The 17,677-nt window shown below is 58.4% G+C and overlaps 1 protein-coding gene across 1 annotated transcript in view; it reads right to left on the bottom strand.

Moving 5' to 3' along the window:
* GREB1 (growth regulating estrogen receptor binding 1) overlaps positions 1–17,677 on the bottom strand; it is a 72,731-nt gene that overhangs the window by 43,605 nt on the left and 11,449 nt on the right. The window contains exons 4-10 of the mRNA XM_059405161.1: positions 14,133–14,315; positions 12,650–12,793; positions 11,500–11,628; positions 8,047–8,160; positions 7,468–7,611; positions 4,894–5,079; positions 1,110–1,460 (exon numbers count right to left, since the gene is read on the bottom strand). Coding sequence (XP_059261144.1) covers positions 1,110–1,460; positions 4,894–5,079; positions 7,468–7,611; positions 8,047–8,160; positions 11,500–11,628; positions 12,650–12,793; positions 14,133–14,315 — 1,251 coding nt within the window. The remainder of the gene's footprint in view (positions 1–1,109; positions 1,461–4,893; positions 5,080–7,467; positions 7,612–8,046; positions 8,161–11,499; positions 11,629–12,649; positions 12,794–14,132; positions 14,316–17,677) is intronic.

The raw sequence follows: 17,677 nt of genomic DNA, 5'->3' as shown, positions 1-17,677 counted from the left end.
CGGTGGCAGAGTCTGCGCTCATCCTCTGTCTCTCTCCCCCGCACGCGAGCCCCTCGGTGGCAGAGTCTGCGCTCATCCTCTGTCTCTCTCCCCCGCATGCGAGCCCCTCGGTGGCAGAGTCTGCGCTCATCCTCTGTCTCTCTCCCCCGCACGCGAGCCCCTCGGTGGCAGAGTCTGCGCTCATCCTCTGTCTCTCTCTCCCGCATGCGAGCCCCTCGGTGGCAGAGTCTGTGCTCATCCTCTGTCTCTCTCTCCCGCATGCGAGCCCCTCGGTGGCAGAGTCTGCGCTCATCCTCTCTCTGTCTCCCCCTAACCCCTGGCAATGGCCCTGTCCCATCCTCTGCCCCGGCCTCCTGCTTCCCTACAGCGTGCTGCCACGTGGTCTTGGGGCCGGGGGTGGGGGGGACGCAGCTGTCCCCAGGGGCAACCTCGCCTGCCTCCTCTGTCTCTCACCAGCCCCTCTCTAACGTCCCCTCTGCAGAGAGGTTCTCCTGACCCTCCTAACAGCCTGCGTCCCAAACGGGATCCCCATCCCAGGGCCCTCCCACCAGAGCTGTCCGGCTCGGCGTTTGGCATCTGCTCCAGGAAAGCGGGGACCTTGTTGTCTTCGTGCCTGCGTCCCCAGCCCTTAGAACGGTGCCTGCGCATAGTTGGGCTTCAACAAGTAACTATATAAGTGACTCATTAATCTATGCAATACTATGTGAGTATTGTGTAACTGAAGAGTTAATTGACTCATTAATCTACACAATAAAAGATCGCTGTTCTGGCTTTTTTGTTGTTCCTGTTCTACACGACTGAGCTGAAGAACGGACCGCCAGAGTCAGGAGGCGACCGGTCACATCACCAGGTACACGGAGCCAGGTTTTCGACCCCGTCCATCCGGCCTCCAGAGCAGGCCAGGGTCTCTAGGGGGAGATGGGAACGCTCGCCTTCCCCGCAGAGGAGGAACGACTCCAAACCCCCATGCCAGCCCAGGCACGCGCCTCTCACCCCAGGAGGGCCCTAACCCCGGTCACGAACCAACGGCTGCCACAAAGCCGGCCGCGAGAGGCAAGGCGCGCAATGGGAGAGGACACAGCTGGTTTTCCCGCAGCCGCCAGGCTCACCAGTGACGGCGACGCAGGAGTCGATGGCGGGGCTGCGGCAGGCGTGGACGATCACCACGTAGTTGGTCTTGGCAAGCTTGCCCTCGATGAGCAGCCGGAACATCTCCGAGAGGCCCTCGGCCAGCGAGTAGGTGCACTCGATGACGTGTACGCTGTCGTTGCATGAGCTGGCGGCCAGGCCGGCCAGCCAGGGCAGCTGCGCCGAGGTCACCGGGGCCACGGCGCTGGGCACGGGCGGGCAGGGCTGCGGCGGCGCCTGCTGGTACTGCCGGATCTCCGTCAGGTGCGACTCACGCCACGAGCGCAGGAAGATCTGCTCCAGGTCCTCCATCAGGGGCACCTGGTCGGCTGCTGGCAACGACAGGATGGCGGGAGAGGCTTCAGCGTCCGCCCACAAGCACAGAGTGCGGCTCCGGGGCAACACGTGCAGGCGAGCCTGAGAGATAGCCGTGGGCATCGTTCGGGGTCCATCGTCTTATGGATGCTGGGCTGCAAGCACCGGGCGGGCACGCGAGCAGCCACCACTCCCCAGCCTCACCGAGCCACAATGCTTTCCACCCATTTCTCAGTATGGTTTTCAGCGACAGGTTTTAAATCGCTGTAAGGACTGAAGCCTCCAACTTCAGGGCTTGTCTCCTTTCCCCCACGGTCATGTGGAGCCAGGGGTCACACTGTCTGCAGTCTACACAGCCAGTGCTCTCGCTGGGCACATCAGGTCCCTACAAGGAAGGCACCGCCACTTACTCAGCAGGGGCTCCACTGTTGATCTTCCTAGTGCTTCCAAATAACCACTGAGATAAATAACCTCCTCGACACATGTCTTTATGGATAGAACCTACTTTCTAAATTCTCAGAACTGGGCTTCTGGAGTTAACTAATACATGTGATCAGGCTGTTTTCAGGGGTCCAACTGCACCAACCTGCCACGACACTAAGGGCAGACGAGGACCCTGCTTTTACTGCACCCTTAGTGCCACGGATACCATCGCTTGTGTTAATTTCACTAGAAAATATTACTCGATTTGTTCATTTGTGCCTCTCTGAGGCCTAGTGACACTGAATACTTCTAGCCTTTCTTTCCTACAGACATTTTTTGGTGTATTTGTCCAAATTTTAGAGTTGGGTGAGCTGGAGGGTAGAGCAGCCTGCCGGAGCTCAGAAGTCACACTCTCTCCCGGCTCCACCCAGCCCCAGCTCCGGCCAAGCGCTAGCTGTCCGAGGACACTGGCTCCTGACCGGAAAGATGGGGATCACACCACCCCCTCCACTGGCTGGGCCACGATTTTATGAGGTTAGCTGTTAGCCCTCCCATCTTTAAAACCTTCCCCTGAGCCCACACCCTCTTCTGGAATCACCGTCACGAAGCAAAGGTCTTGGGAGAGTGTCTACCCTCACCCGCCTATTTCTTCAGCTCCTGTCCCCAGGCCATGCAGCAGGCGGCTTCCGTCCCCACATTCCTCGGACTCACCACGGACGCTGCCAATCGCTTCCATACACCCAGACCCAATGGCTAACCGCGAGCCCTCACTCTGCTCTCAGCCTGACTCAGGGGACAAGTCCCTCTTGAAATGCTTTCATTGGACTCTGCGTCTGTTGACTGTTCCTTCAACACGTGCTGGGTGAGCACCAACGTTACCCTTCAGGTGCTCCCCGACACGCAGCCATGAATGAAGTCGACATTCCTGATCTCACAGCCCTGACACCCTCCCCAGGGGACATGCACCTGAAGTAAACAAATACACAGGCGTGTAATTCTCGGGAATGCTGGTGTTCCAAACGCAAGATAAAGAGGAGCCAGAACCCCAGGGGCCAGGGGAGGGGCGCTGTCTTAGATACAGTGATGAGAAGGCCTCTCTAGATGACATGGGAACCAAAACCCAGAGGCCACAAAGCAGTAGCCGTGCAAACGTCCTGGGCAGGAGCGTTTCTCGGGGAAGGAACAGCAGGCACCTGGGGGCTGGGGTGCCCCAGGGCACAGCAGGGCTGGAGCAAAGCAAGCAGCTGCAGGAGGCAGGCCAGTCACGTGGCCCCTGGAACGGAGGTGGGTTGAGCGTGTGCTAGGAAGCCGTGGTAGGCTCCAGCAGGGAACCGGTATGAGCAGACTCACAACTGTAACAGACGTGCAGAGCGGGGCAAGAGCAGTGCCCTGGCAAGGAAGGCACGGTGGGGAGGCTGGGCAAGGGTGGGTCGGGGACAATCCAGGGCTTACCAGTGCATGGGATGTGGGTCGTGAGAAAGAGCAAGACACACGCCCGTTTCCCCAGATTTCTCCCCATTTCAGGCAACATTCTCCAAGTTCTGCCCAAGCGTGTGCCTCCCTGGCTGCTCCATCCACTCGTCCTCCAGCTCTCTGACTGCTGGGGTGCCCGGGGGGTCATGCACCAGGGCCTTTCTCCCTGGGACTCTTGTCCAATCTCCCAGCTTCGGTACAGCTCATCACTGGGCCCCAATGTTCCCCAATCTGGCACCAGCAGCTGCACCTTCTCCCTGGGGCTCAAGCCCTGTCCGGCCACATCCTGGAATCAGCCCCTTGGAGGCCTCATGGGCCTCTCAAACTCGAAACAGCCAAGACAGGACTTGCACCCACCCTCTGGCTCCAGCATCCACCTGGGGGCTCAGGGCAGAAGCCGGGCTGCCCGCCCCCTCCCCTCCCTCAGACAGCCAGCCTACCGCCCTTACCCCTTCAGAATAAACCCAGCCTCTCCCTCCTGTGACCCTCCGTGGTCAGAGCCACCTCCCACTTCAACTGGGACAACACGGCCCCTGCACAAGCCAGGCCCACATAGCAGCCACTGACGGCTCCTGGAAGCAAAGGTCAGATCATATCCACGCGTTGCCTCAAACCATTCCAGAGCTGCTGCAGACCGAACTGTGCGTTCCTCCTCCCAGTTCGTCTGTGGATACCACAACCCTCACTGTGATGTCTTTGGAGGCAAAGCCTTTAAAGAGGGATTAATGTTAAGTGAGGTCACCGGTGAGGCCCTGGTCCAGCCGCTCTGGTGCCGGCATGAACAGACACAGCAGAGTCCTCTGTCCCTCTCCCCAAACGCGTGCGCTCAGGAAAGGCCCCGTGAGCACAGACAGGGGCTGTCTGCCAGCCAGGAAGGGAGGCCTCCCCAGAACCCGGCTGGCATCCTGGATGTTGGCCTTCCAGCCTCCAGAGCCCTGAGACAGAAACGTCTGTGGTCTAAGCCCCCGGGGCTGGCTCTGCTGTGGAGCGGGAAGTGGCCGCAGCTGACCAGTCCGAGCTGCTGCTCAGCCCTGTCTGAAGTGCAAAGTCCTGGCTGCACCCGGAGGCCCCGCCCCTCCGCGGGCACCCCCTCCCCCGCTGGGCTGTAACCAGCAGGCCTGGCCCGCAGCCCTCCGGCGTCTCCCTTCCTTGCCTCCCCCACCTCCTCACAGGGCAGCTTCTCCCCACTCGAGCATCATCTCAGAGGCCTTCCTCCGTGAGGCTGAATCACCGTGCCCCAACCCGCCCTGCCCCAGGGCCCCCTCTCCCCGATCACGCCTCCTCTCCCGGGTCTCTGTCCTGGTCCCTCTGTGCTTCTGGAATGGCAGCCGCAGGGTTTTTGGATTATCTCCAGTGGTTCTGACCCACTTCGAGCCACGCCCAGGCCGTCCAGCGGTGACCTGACTGCGGCATCCTCACGTTTCCCGGGCTGCCATCCCACCGGCCCCGGGGCTTCACAGGGGCTCTGAGGGCCAGGCTAGGATCGAGGCTCCCGCACGTCCCCCCTCGCGGGGTGTTCTACCGGCGACTCCCAGGCCGCGGCGGGACACTCACCCAGCTGCACGAGGTAGTAGACGGTGAGCAGCAGCTGCATCTCCTCGGAGATGGGCTGGATGGCGGAGGCGCCGCACTGCTCGTAGGCCCGCGAGATGGACTGCGAGTTCTGGTAGCACGTGTACAGGAGGGGGCTCACGATGACGTCGTTCAGGTTCCCACAGAGGTAGGGGAAGTTCCCGTGGCCTGCGGAACAGGAAATCGCACCCGCTTGGCGGCCGCCTGCAGGCGCAGTGTGTGGCCCCCCACCCCGGTGCGGGGTCTCCCAATCCGGGGGTGGGGCGCCAGCGTGCAGGCCGGAGCCACTGGGGTAACTCTCGTGCCCCTTTCCGGGAAGACCTCGGACGTCTGGCCCTTGCTGACTGCCCTGGCAGCTCTGATCCCGGACCGGTGCTGTGGCAGGTGGTCAGTGCCTCATCTCCCCCGCGAGTGAGCTACAGCCCGGGAACGCGCCCCGAGTGGAAGCGTCGCCTCAGCTGCCCCGCAGCTCCGACCACAGGATGCCCCGTGGAAGCACCACCTTCTGGCTCTCTCCCGCCAGCCTGCACTGTCCCCAACCGCCCCCCCCCCCACCAACATGGGATGCTGATTCACGTTCTCCCAGGGCTCTCCAGCAAGCTGGAGAACAAGCTGGGTTAGGAAAATAAACCACGGTACAAACGAGGCTCCAGGTCCTAACAGAACTTGACCAACACTTTAGCACACGTTGTAGATTCACTCCAGTGACAACCCCCAGAGGCAGAAGAGCCTGGCTATGCTGGACTCTCCTCGGCACCATGCATCAGCTGGGGCACCCTGGGCAGGAAGTCCGACATTCCTAAGCTTCAGTCTTCACATCTGTACAATGCCGGGGGCGGGGGGGGGGGAACACATGCAGTCCCCATGGGGGTGCTGAGATGATCGGCTGTGCTAAATGCCTGTGTGGCGTCCTGCACTCAGATGGTCCTCACTTATGCACAAAACATGCACTTACTGAACGCCTGCTGTATGCCATGTGCAGGCATCACGCTTGGCTCCAGGGAGAACCTGATGAGTGAGACGGTTCACGCCCTCAAGGAACTGCTTCTCAAACCTGTGATGCGGGAGGATCCCCTGAAAGGCAGCCTCAGACAGACTGCTGGGCCCTACTGCACAGCGTCCGGCTGAGGAATAGGGCCTGTGATGCTGGGATGTTCCTGGGAGTTCACGCCTCTAAGAGATCCTGGAGGGGGCTGGTCCTCTGGCTAGGGAGCACAGCTGGGGTACCACTGCTTACCAACATTGATTCAAACTGCGTGGAGTGTATAAGAAGGTAAGGCAGCCTCGCGGAGAAGGCACAGAAGTGGTCGGGACCTGCACTGTGGGGGCGGGAGGGGACAGCCAGGGAAGCAAGTACCTTAGGAAGAGCCCACGGCTGGAGCAGAGCAGCCTCACGGGGAAGTGCCATGAACTTGAGGAACAAGAACGGCCTCCATCTGAGGTCGCTAGCCACAGGCAGGTCTGTGGGACCCTCACCCCAACTTTCCTGGGGCTTCCGGCTCGGGGGAGGAGCAGGTGCAGGTCCAACCCATATCCGCGTGCTCTGCCTTTCCATCACTGCGCTTTCGGGGCCTGCCGCAGTCCCGCGATAGCCATGTGCAGGACACAGGTAACGTGGCCACATGCTGACCTCTGCCTTGTCAGCTAATAGGCCCAATGGGATATCGGCTCTGTCCCATGCCTTGTTCAAAACCCAGACCTGCACCCTTCTTCCTAAATATCCCGTTCACTTTCGGTTTTTTAGGAAAAAGGAGTGCCTCTCTCAGTTCTTAACTGCCAGGAAGGCCTCTCTCCCGCTCCCCTACCCCCTCGCTCCTCTATTCCTACGAACACGATACCGAATGCAGCATTAATTTCATGAAGGATCTGAAGGCACGTGTGTATCTGTGCACGCATGTGCACACGTGTGTGTGCGCGTGTTGTTACAGGTCAGCGTGCGGGACCAGCGAAAACCATCCTCAGACAAGTCCCGCCCGAGCTTCCCATTTCAAGACCGCGTCAGTTGACCGAGCACCTCCCCCACGTGGCATACATCAGCCCACGGTCACAAAACAGATCGAATCTTGTTGTCTTTTATGCTTTCACGTGGCACCCGTCACCATCCTTGCCTAAAGTCAGATTCCAGAGCCAAAATATACCAGGGGCCCAGGGTGACACGAGGACCACCTGCCCCATCAGGGGTCCTCAAAGCAGGGGGCCGATGGCTCGGGCTGTCCGAGCGCTGGGCTTTGCACTGGGCCTGTTCCCAGGGCAGCTGCTCAGTGAGGCTGAACGAATGCACACGTGCATAAATGAACACAAGGACACGGCAGAACCACTTTGTTTCACCCAGGCTCCTTGTGGAAAATCGTGACCCGCTCCAGACCCGCCGGTGACCCGCTGGAGAACTCGGCATCTGAGCAGGGGCTACAGCAGTGACGGTCGGCTTCGTTCCTTCACCGGCCTGGACGGGGCCTCCGAGGTCTCTCGGGGGACACCCGTGCGTCAGCCCATGGCCTGCTCCGTGCGGACTCCCCCAGCCCCCCGCCCCCACTCCCGTCCCACTGTTGTACTTGCCTTTAAATATCACCGGCTTGGCCTTGCATATTTGCAGCAAGTTGTCAGGAACGGACACCGGTTCCCCAGAGGCCACAGCAGGAAACGTGACCGAAGCTGGTCCCACCAAGCCAACCTGGGGCACGCAGGACATGCCTGCACTCTCTGGAAACACGCCGAGGGTGTTAGGAAGACACATGGAACCGAGCCTCCCTCTCCAGCAGACCTGATGTCAGGCCGGCCTGCACACCTGCTACAGCTGACGCGAACCCCCACCTACAGGAATACCCCCGTCCTGGAATCACAGATCCCTGAGGTCAAAGTACCTTTAAGGTCACTTCACCCAACCTTCCCCCGCAAACAACACAGCCACATGACAGGAAAGCCCCTTTTAAATTTCTTTAGGGTCCAGGAGCTAAGTCACTGCTGTGCAAGGACCTTGGGCTCCGCTGTGCAGCTCCTCCATAGGAGACCCCTCAGTGATACCGAAGTCTGCCCCCGGGCCATCCTCCCCAGTGCACACACACTCACACAGTGCACACGTGCGCGCGCGCACCGCGGGCGCCGAGTCCTACTGTAGGCGAGGCTGCTGTCACTTACCGTACTTAGCTCTGTTCCCGCCACCCTGGGAGTAGCCAGCGTCTGCAGCGGAGGGGGATTCCGGAGACCACCCTTTGTGGCGCTTTTTGGGGGGCCCGGCGTTTGACAGGATACCTGGACAACATGCAGAGTATAGATGAGGCTGCCACAAAGGACGAGCTTTAAAACATCCCCGATTTGGAGAACACGTGTCAGTTTTAAACCTCAGAGCTTCACGACGGTTCCCCACTGTCTACTGAAGCATGTGATGGGCATGAAGAAACGTCCTGTCCCTTTCAGTGAACATCTCATTCCAGACCAGCCCAGGACGGAGAGGCTTATCTCTGAGCCTCGGAACCCCAGTCTTTAACACGGGATCATGAACCAAGCGCGGTGGTTTGAAAAGACTAAGGAGCATGCGCATAAAGCAGAGTCTGGCCCGCTGACTGGCAGCCCCCAAGATCCCATCTCCTTCCAGCTCCTCTTCTGACGCCACCGTCACAGCCTTACCGCTGGGGGGCAGCACTGCTCCACCTGCTCCCACCAGAGCCTTGGCCACCCAGGCCGACCAGAGGGCCGACCAGAGAAGTCCCGGGGAACGGCAGCCGGTACCCGCCGCTGTGCTGGTTTTCTAGACAACAGCAGCATGTGCGTGACTCGGGGTATGTTCCTGGGTTATTCAAAACATCAGGAACCGGTTACCCTGCTTTTTTGAGCAATCCAACACAAAATTTCCCCTACGTTGAGAGCTATGCATTCAACCATACATGTTAAAGTCACCCGGGACACCCTTAAAACTCTTGAGTGCCTGGATGTGAGCTCATCCCAAGTAAACCAAACCCAGCCCCGGGCAGAGCCCGGGCATCGTGAGGCCCCGAGCTCCGGGTGACTAAGTCACAAGCAGGACTGAGAACCATAGTTTAGAGCAACATTTCTGTACATTTGGTCTGAGAAGGAGCTGGACAGACGCAGCAGAGGCTTGTTACAACAGCCCGCTCCTGGGCCTGCCTTGACCTCTAGAACCGGATCTCTGGAAACAAGAGATTTATTCCCAGGCACGCTGGCTACGCCTAAGGGCACTGCGGTTCTAGAGCCACTTAAATGTCATAAAGTTATTCTCAGGTCCTCCCTCGACTGACCAAAAATGAATAAAGTGAATAAAAAGGTAAAATACAAGGTACTTTGTTCACACAGAGCTTTCAAGCAGATGGGCTCCTTCAACCCCCACGCCCCCAGCAGCGTGGGAGGCAGACAGGATAACGGCTGCTCCGTGTAGGCCACTGCTTCTACTGCCGGGACATCTGTCCTCGGGTGCCAACAGAGGCGCTCCTACAGATACAAAGACACCCGCGCCCCTAAAAACCACATTAAACTACCAAAGAGGGGTTCGGCCTCAACACTGAGGACGGAAGGTCTACAAATATTTTCCCCTTTGGGACGCAAGCTCTAGCCAACCCTAGTGTGATGTCCCAAAGTGATGTCACCAGGAGCTGTCCCTGTGCACCCAGCGTGGACCATTTCCCGCAGTGGCTCCTGATACTGGGGGAAGGGGTCACTACTTGGCACTCTGGGTGAGCAAGTCTTCATTACGCAGTCCACTCACTGCCGGACACAGAGCACCCCGACCCCCAGTGGGGGACCTCCAAGGAAGGATCCTGGGCGCCTGCTAACAGCCCCCAGCAGGGGGCAGTACCTCCCCACTGAGAACCACAGAGCGACAGCCCTCAAGCCCACATCCAACACTTCTCACAGTTTCAGAAACAGTTTCTTAAAACTGATTTCCTCTCTCCCCTGAGGGAGCCAGAAGGCCCAGGCAGGCCCTCCCGCATTTCGGCTGGGCTGTTAAAGCAACTCCATTCTGTCAGCATCCACGAAAGCTGGGCACCTGGGGCCCCAAGATGGGGAGGACACCGGCAATGCCCTTGGGAATGTCACTGCTTACAGGACACGGGTGACCACAGAAGGGAGAGAGAGCCCTGGGGCGTGCCAGGGAGGGAGGGAGCCGTCCTGTAGGAGGGGTCACCTGAGCTATGCCCTGAAAGGTGCGTTAGCGGTGGGGTGGGGAGATGCTTCCAGATCCTGCTGTGTGGCCGGGTGTGGGGACAGGCATGGGGGCACTGAACCATCCCACACTGGAGTGCAGAAGCCACAGGGAATAATGGGATTGTACGGGCTGGCTGGGGGCAGGTTCCAGAAGGGGTCGAGCATTACTGGGGACCTGGGGGCTTTCTCCTTCCCACACGGCCCATTCTCCAGGGTAAAGGCTGGCTGTGCACCGCAAGCAGGACAGGCGTCACAGGTCAGGCCTGCTGTCGCCGTCCCAGAAGCCCGGTCCTTGGCCACCCTAAATTCAGCCCCTCGCTGAGAAGAACCAGTCAGAGGAAGAAAAGTGGGGGCCTGCCTGAGACTCCTCCTGCCAGAGGAGGGACAAGAGCTTGACCTCAGATTCCACGCTGGTTAGGACGGGGGAGTCTCAGGTCCAATTCAGAAAACACAATGGTCCTTCAACTAAGAGGGAGACTCCCGCCAGGGAAGTCCTCCACTGGCCGGGTAACGGAAGCGGAGAAGCCTGGGCAAGGCTGGGCTGCCTCTCTGGGCCTCACGTGCCTCCTCTACCAGAGTGTGGGGCTGGACAGTTGTTATGGGCTCTTCCAGTGAACAGTCTTGGATCCCAAAATCCACTTAGCTATGTGCATGGAGGAAGAGAGAAGAAAGCCTGGCTCCCTAAACAGCTCCCACAAGCACGGAGGGGCAAACACAGAGCCCAGGGTCAGTCTCCATGTCCCGGACTGCTTAACCCGTTTGTTCACTTCCTCGCCTTCTTCCATGCTTCCTCCCTTACCATCTCTCATGCTTCCCAAACTGTAAGCTGTAGCTCAGCTGTCACCTCCTCCAGGAAGCCCTCCTTGAGAAGACCAGCTCAGGGATGATGATGATGTGGGTGGCCTAATGGTGTCCACCTGTGAGCTGCCAGATGTGCCCTGAATTTCCACACAGCCCCTCAGCTGACCCTCTCGGCTGCCCTGAGAGCAGAATTCTCATCTCCAGATGAGGCACTTTGGTCAGAAGGCTTGTCCAAGATGCCCCAACTAATACTAGCCGCAGTTGAGTTTCGAATTCACAGTTATCTGAATTGGGAGCCCACGTTCCTCCCCTGCCACCATGCTGCCCAGAACTCTACAGCCCTCCTGATGTGTGAGCCCACAGGAGATGAGCCACCCGCTGCTTCCTGGCAGACGCCCATCACTCAAGTCGGTAGCCAGAGCTGCAGGTTCCCCCAAGTACCGGGGCCTGGGCACGGCCCCCCAGACTCTGGAGGCACCTGCTGGCCGGTCCCAACTCCCCGTCCATGCCACACCAACTCCAGGAGGTGCGGGGGCCCCAGCATGGTCGCCCGATGAATCCCCCAACAGCCCAGCCCAGAGGAAAGCAAGACACCACCAACCCCCGCCCCGGCAGGACCAGCAACACTACCAAGCGCAGAGGGCCGCGGCATGGCTGACAGGTCGTTCTTCACCAGCTGCTGGTGCTTCGGGGAGTCCTTGCCATTGAGAACAGCTGGACCCACAGCGGCCGCTAGCGAGGGGTGCTCGGAGGCTGGTCCTGGCAGCGGAGAGAGAGAAGAGGGAGCACACACTCAGATCACAGGATGCCCTGTGAGCCCAGGTGGCAGGAAATTACTCTTCTTCCATTTTTACAAAGTTATAAACGAGCTTCTGGCCGACAAGTGACTCTGCCCACTGAGAACACACAAACACAGATGCACACATACTCCTGTCCCAGGGAGCACGGCCTGCGTGAAAGGAGAACCAGGCAGACCTGGGGGCCAGTGGGAACCCTGAATCCCAGGGGAGCACACAAGGCTCTTCCGCCACCCTCCCCTTCCCCGCCCGGCTCAGGCTTGTAGCAGACACGCTTGGGAATCCCATCAGGCTTGCGGTTGCCCACTCCGGGCTGCTCGCGGGGCCTGGGGACAATCCTGGAGGACACTGGGGGTACTGGTCTCGTGAGCCCCACCACAACACCTACGTGCCTGCATCAGCCAGAATGGTCTGGAAGGCCCTCCAGAGTCGAGGGCAGCCCAGACCATTTCCAGTGGGTGCGGCGGCATGAGGAGGGGTCCAGAGCATGGTTCTGAAGCCAGCTCAGCCTCGACTTCCCGGGTGGTGCCCCGGAGAAACTCAAGCCCACATGCAGAGTGCTGTTAGGACTCAAGGAGGTGCCCGTGGGACTGCGGGCCACGAGCTGGTCTCACCTGCCCCTCCCAGGAACCCCAGCCCAGCATGGATGTGGTGTCATTCTAGAGCGAGCTCTAAGCTGCAAACTGGGGGTGCAGAGGGACCCCCATGCCCCACACCACCAACAAGGAGATCACATTTTGCTGCCAACAGGAAGGAAGACAGGACATCTTTCTAAATTAAAAACACAGCACGCTGTGCCGGAAACTACTACAAATTCACGATGAAACACAAAAGCGCTGCAGACAGCGCAGGCAAAGCCTTCTAGTTATCTTGAAAAATGTGTGGCTGCCTCATGGAGCTGCCATGCCAGGGACATGCAGGGGACATGCCGGGGACATGCCAGCCCGCGGATGCAGCATGGCTGGCATTTCGCCACCACTCACCTGCCTGCTGGGCTCCCATCGGGATGCTCGGTGTCGCTCCAGGAACGGGTTCGCTGGAGAAGGCCGCCAGGGGCCCGGAGCTCTCCCCGGGCAGGAAGAGGGAACTGGAGCAAGTACTGGCTGAGGTCTGCCGGCTTCTGAACTCTAAGGGAGCAAGACGCACGCATCAAAACCAATTCTGCACCAATTCTGGAATGCTCTCCTAGACAAGAGAGCTAGACACCTAGATAACCAAAATGGTGCCAACGCCTTCCTGGCTTTGCTTCAGGGTAGCTGGAGGGAGGTGGGCTTGCCAGGGGAATCCGTCTGGGGGACAGCTCTGATGACCAGGAGTGGGAGGCATCATGAGCATTTGAGAAAAACAGAGGACACAGATGAGTCACCCAATCGCTTCCCTTCGAGTCCAAGGAAAGAAGAGACAGAGGGAGAGGAAGCGCCAACATCCTTCCCCACCCTCCATCCTAAAAGTCACCCTCTGTCAGAAAGATGGACCCCCAGCTGCACGGCCAGCCGGGGAGGTGCGTGGTCATAGCAAGTGATCACAGACTCTTATGGGTCCCACAGTGGAAGAACCACTGGCCCCCAGGACCTAGAAAATGACTGACACAAGAAATACCTATGGAGTGATGTGAGAAGAGGAGGGGGCAGGGGAGGAATGCCCAGAGCCAGCCCCTCCTGAAGCCCGCCTTCTCTTCACAGCAGCTGGCTGGGGGAGGCCAGACGACCAGAAGGGAGCCGACGCAGACAATGAGGGACAAAAGATTCTTGCTGAGACCCCTCCTGGGACATGTCCCTCCAGACCTGGGTGAGTGGGGGCATCTCAGGGACCACCTATGGCTGAAAACCCATCCCCCCACTTCCCTCCATAGATGACTTAGCCACGGGTGATACGGGGAGATAGGAAGGGGGGGGAAGCCCAGGAATGTCCTCAAGGACAGGACTCTGAGGCTGGACTTTCTATTCTGCTCACAGAGTTCGGGGCAGAAAAAGTGGGGCATTATTCAAGCCCTTATTCCCCTAACTCAGGGTCCCTCAGCCTTAGCACCACTGGTATTTTGGACTGGATAATTCTTTGCAGGAGGGTGGGGTGGCTGTTTTACGGAGTCTCTGGTCTACACTGGCTGGATGACAGCACTCTCCAGTCACGGGGATCATAAAGGTCTCCAAGCACTGCCAAATGTCCCATGGTGGACAAAATCAGCCCCGGTTGAGAACCTCTACCCCCAAACACCAGCTACAAACACAGGCACGGCACAGTGTGGCCCTCTGTCAGCTTTTCAATGTCCTGCACAATTCGGCAGGTACCGGACACGCCCCTAAGTCACGGCAGCGCGGCGACGGCACGGGGCTGGCCCCCGGCCCGCAGTCCTGCCTCCCGGAGACTGTGGAGCCTGCTCTCCTCTAAGCCCTGCTGCCTGGCCCCAGGGCCACTCGGAGGACCCCCACTCGCCCACCCAACCCCGCCCGAAGTCCAAGGGCTCACCTGAGCCTTTCCAGCAAATGAGAGGTCCTTTGGTGAGAGCCCCCTGTGCGTTGCGGACCAGGTAATACTTCAAGTGTTTCTGCTTCTTGGGCTGAGTGGTCAGCTTAAGATTTATGTGGTTAGAGAATTCTGTGAAGTAACAGAAGCCTTTCTTCCCACAGCCAACACAGTTCCCAGAGAAACCTGCGGGAGGAAGCGACCACGAAAGTCTCTAGCTTACCTTCAACACCCTCCTCAAATAATACAGACTTTATGGAAACTCTATGCACATTCTGTACCACCAACCAGAAGATTCCACAGGGCAAAGGTCCCTGGTACCTTATGCTGGGCCAGGGGTCAGGATGACCTTGACTCAAACAGAAGAGGGACCAAAAAGACTCAGTCACGAACATACCACACCACCCCCCTCCCCGCACCTCCCAGCAAACTCTGAAGACTGAACTGGCCCCAGGGGCAAGTGTTCACGCCTGTGACACAGAGCAAACTTTACACGAACTATCATGTTCGACTGTCTATACCGACCAAGTGCTTGTAACAGACTGTACGTCCCCATCTCCAATCACAGAATCGCAAAGTCCTCAGACCACCGACACTAGGATGCACGGAGGGACCTCCCGAGAGCCCAGCTTCCATCCCGCTCCCAGGAGTTGTTGAAAAGAAAGGAAAGCATCATGGTGCTTGGCCAGAAGAGCAGTGAGGAAATGCTGGGAGCTCGGCAGCCAGGGGAGCGGAGACCGTCTGTGAGAGTGTGGCTGTCACCGTGTCAGCGTCCCGAATGGGCCTTCCTGGGAAGGGGCAGAGGTTCCCACCAGCTGTGAGGCTCCAGAAAGGCTGCCCCATGACAAAACGACCCCGTATGAGCAGGTAGAATCCAGAGAGTATGCGTGGGAAGACTTCTACAAACCATCAAGTCCAACCAAACCACACTCACAACCGCTGGTTCGCAGAGGAGGAAGGGGCCGCTCTGCCTTTTCTGCCCGACAGCCGCTCGCCTCTACCCCCAGCATCTCAAGAAAGCCTTCCTTCAGACCTCGCCTCGCCCACTGGTGCGTCGGCTTCCCACGGTACGAGGTCCTTTGGGAGCAAAGCCCCTGAAGCTGAGATTGACTAATTTTGTCACAGTTTGTGGCTTCAAGCTTACAAAGGCCACTGTGACTTACTTAGCCCAGGAGAGCCACACGGCCACGTATGTAAGCCTGGCTTGTTTAAACACGGCCTTCCTGAGACTCTGCCAAAATAACATGTTCCTGATGGTTCAACGCATGTCCACAGAGAAACGAGACACTTATGTTATAGAAACTTACTGTGGACAGAAAGGGAACAAACGTGCCCAGAGAACCAGGGACGTTCCGGCCATCTGCTGTCCCCCAGACAGATCACTCGGCTCTATTGACATAACAACTGGTTGATCGGGACAGCAGAACCTTCTTTGGGGAAGGCTGAGAACAAGAAAGGTTACGTACGAGTCCCAGCCGGATGCAGACAGTGTGTGGCCCCATTCTGGCCTGAGAATAGAGTGTCGACCACAAACATGACATTCAAGGCCACCCCGAATCCTACCCAACCCCCACCTCCAGCTTCTGCTCCTGTTCCCCACTCTGCTATGCCGAATCCCCAACGGGACGCCCCGCCCACTCCCACCAGGCTCAGGCTCCTTCCTACGGAAGCCCCACCTGCCTGTGTCCCGCTGTCACTCAATGCCCATCTCAAATGTCCACCTCTTCAGACCTGTCCTTGATCCAAAGGGTTGAAGCTTACTGTTCTCAACCCTCGACTGCCCTTTATTCTGCTGAGAGGATCATGGTAACCTCTTCTTCCGTTTTTATTGAAATTTGCATCTTTTTTTCCCCATTAACTCTCCCCATGCTCCAAAGGACGGGCATCGTGGTGTGAGTGCACGTAGGTGTGGGCTGTGTGTGTCCGTGTAAGTTCCTGTGCACAGACTAGGGCCCGGCACGTGGCAGACAGTCAGTAAACACCAGGCGGGAAGCCGGGAGAAGCCAGGGAACTATCCCCATGAACGCTTTGGGATTTCTGCATATACTTTGAGATAATAATCTGACTTTTATTTATGGCTTTGTCTCCAACCTGGCTCACCCGCCATCAAAGAATAAGGCCCCAAAAAACCTTCCAAGCTCTCGGGAAGGGACTCTGGCCCCAAGTGTTGAAAACATGGGTGGACAAGAACCACTGCCAGGCCGCGCGATGCTAAGAGCCAAGGCCAAGGCCAACCGTGCCAAGGCCAACACTGCCGTCCAGAAGCAGCTACATGGATGTCAGGTCCTGGTCCCATGAGCAACATGGGCTGCGGGACCACGGCTCCCTTTCAGAAGCAGGACTGGGAAGCAAAGACCATCAGGAATGTCTCCCTGTGGTTCAGAAGGGGAAACCCCAGGTCTTCTGGGTCCAGCACATATTGAGGGAGCCGGCAGGCAAGCTGCTCTCCTGCTTTGGCCAGGAGAAGAGGCTGCCCTTCAGAGAGGTGATCTGGGACCACAGAAGGGGGCGACCAAGGACACCCCAGGACAGCTTCCCAGCCAGTCCCAGGAGACCAGGGAAATGGATGAAATCACCCCAACTGAACACATGAGGTAATTCTAACATTTCAGGAAATTGTCTGCAAGGCAATAAAAATGTTCACAAGGATGCATAAAATGAGCCATCCTCTTTGGAAATCTGCCTCAGGACTGGGGCATTGATAATAATCTCTTGCAAAGACAGAAAGCCCGGGATGCAGCCCGAGTGCTCCAACTCCGCGGCACAAACGCCCAGAGTTGAGAGACACGGTTCCTCCAATGCCTACGGCGCAGGGTCCCCTGCATAAAACCGAGTCTCCCAAGAGCACACACGGCAGCACGACCGCTGGTCCTACGGGCCCCTGTCTAGCCGTGTCCGTCTGCCCAGACAGCCCTGCTGCAGGTGCGCACAGAGCCAGGCTCTGCCGCCGGTGGGCAGCCCCCTGGCAAGGCAGGGCTCAACAGGGCCGTGCAGCCGAGGTCAGACCTGGAGAGGGGCTCCGCGCTCTATTTAAGGACGGAGCCATCCCAGGCAGGCACGTGCCACACTGGGGAGCCAGGGGGCCACGCCCCTGTTCCCTGAAAATGAACGGCGACTCAGGACAAAACCAGCATCGTCTCTGGCTTCCTTCAGCAAACGAAGGGAAAACACCCGGCATCGAACACTGTGTCCGGCTGTGAACACAAGCCGTGAAGACCAATCCAAAGCCCCACGTGGATGGTGGATGGAGAAGAAAAAGGGGCCGAGTAAAACAGATGTTCACTGCGGCGTGGTGGGCGGTTTCCTCCTCTTCCGCTTCGCGCTTCACTTCTGTGGTTCCTGCCACGATCCTGCTTGTGGAGGTAAATACCGCCTCACGACCATGAGGAAAAAAACACGTCCGTGGACCCCAGCCTTGATATTTTGGCCAAATTCCAACTGAAGGACAGAAGGGATCTCCCTGAAAGGGGAACCCTCCTACACTGTTGGTGGGAATGCAAGCTGGTGCAGCCACTCTGGAAAACAGCATGGAGGTTCCTCAAAATGTT

The sequence above is a fragment of the Mustela nigripes genome, chromosome 7 (genome assembly GCF_022355385.1).
Source record: "Mustela nigripes isolate SB6536 chromosome 7, MUSNIG.SB6536, whole genome shotgun sequence".
In the NCBI taxonomy this organism is placed as follows: Eukaryota; Metazoa; Chordata; class Mammalia; order Carnivora; family Mustelidae; genus Mustela; species Mustela nigripes.
The sequence above is the reverse complement of the archived record's forward strand: the minus strand, read 5'-3'. Positions and strand labels throughout refer to the sequence as shown.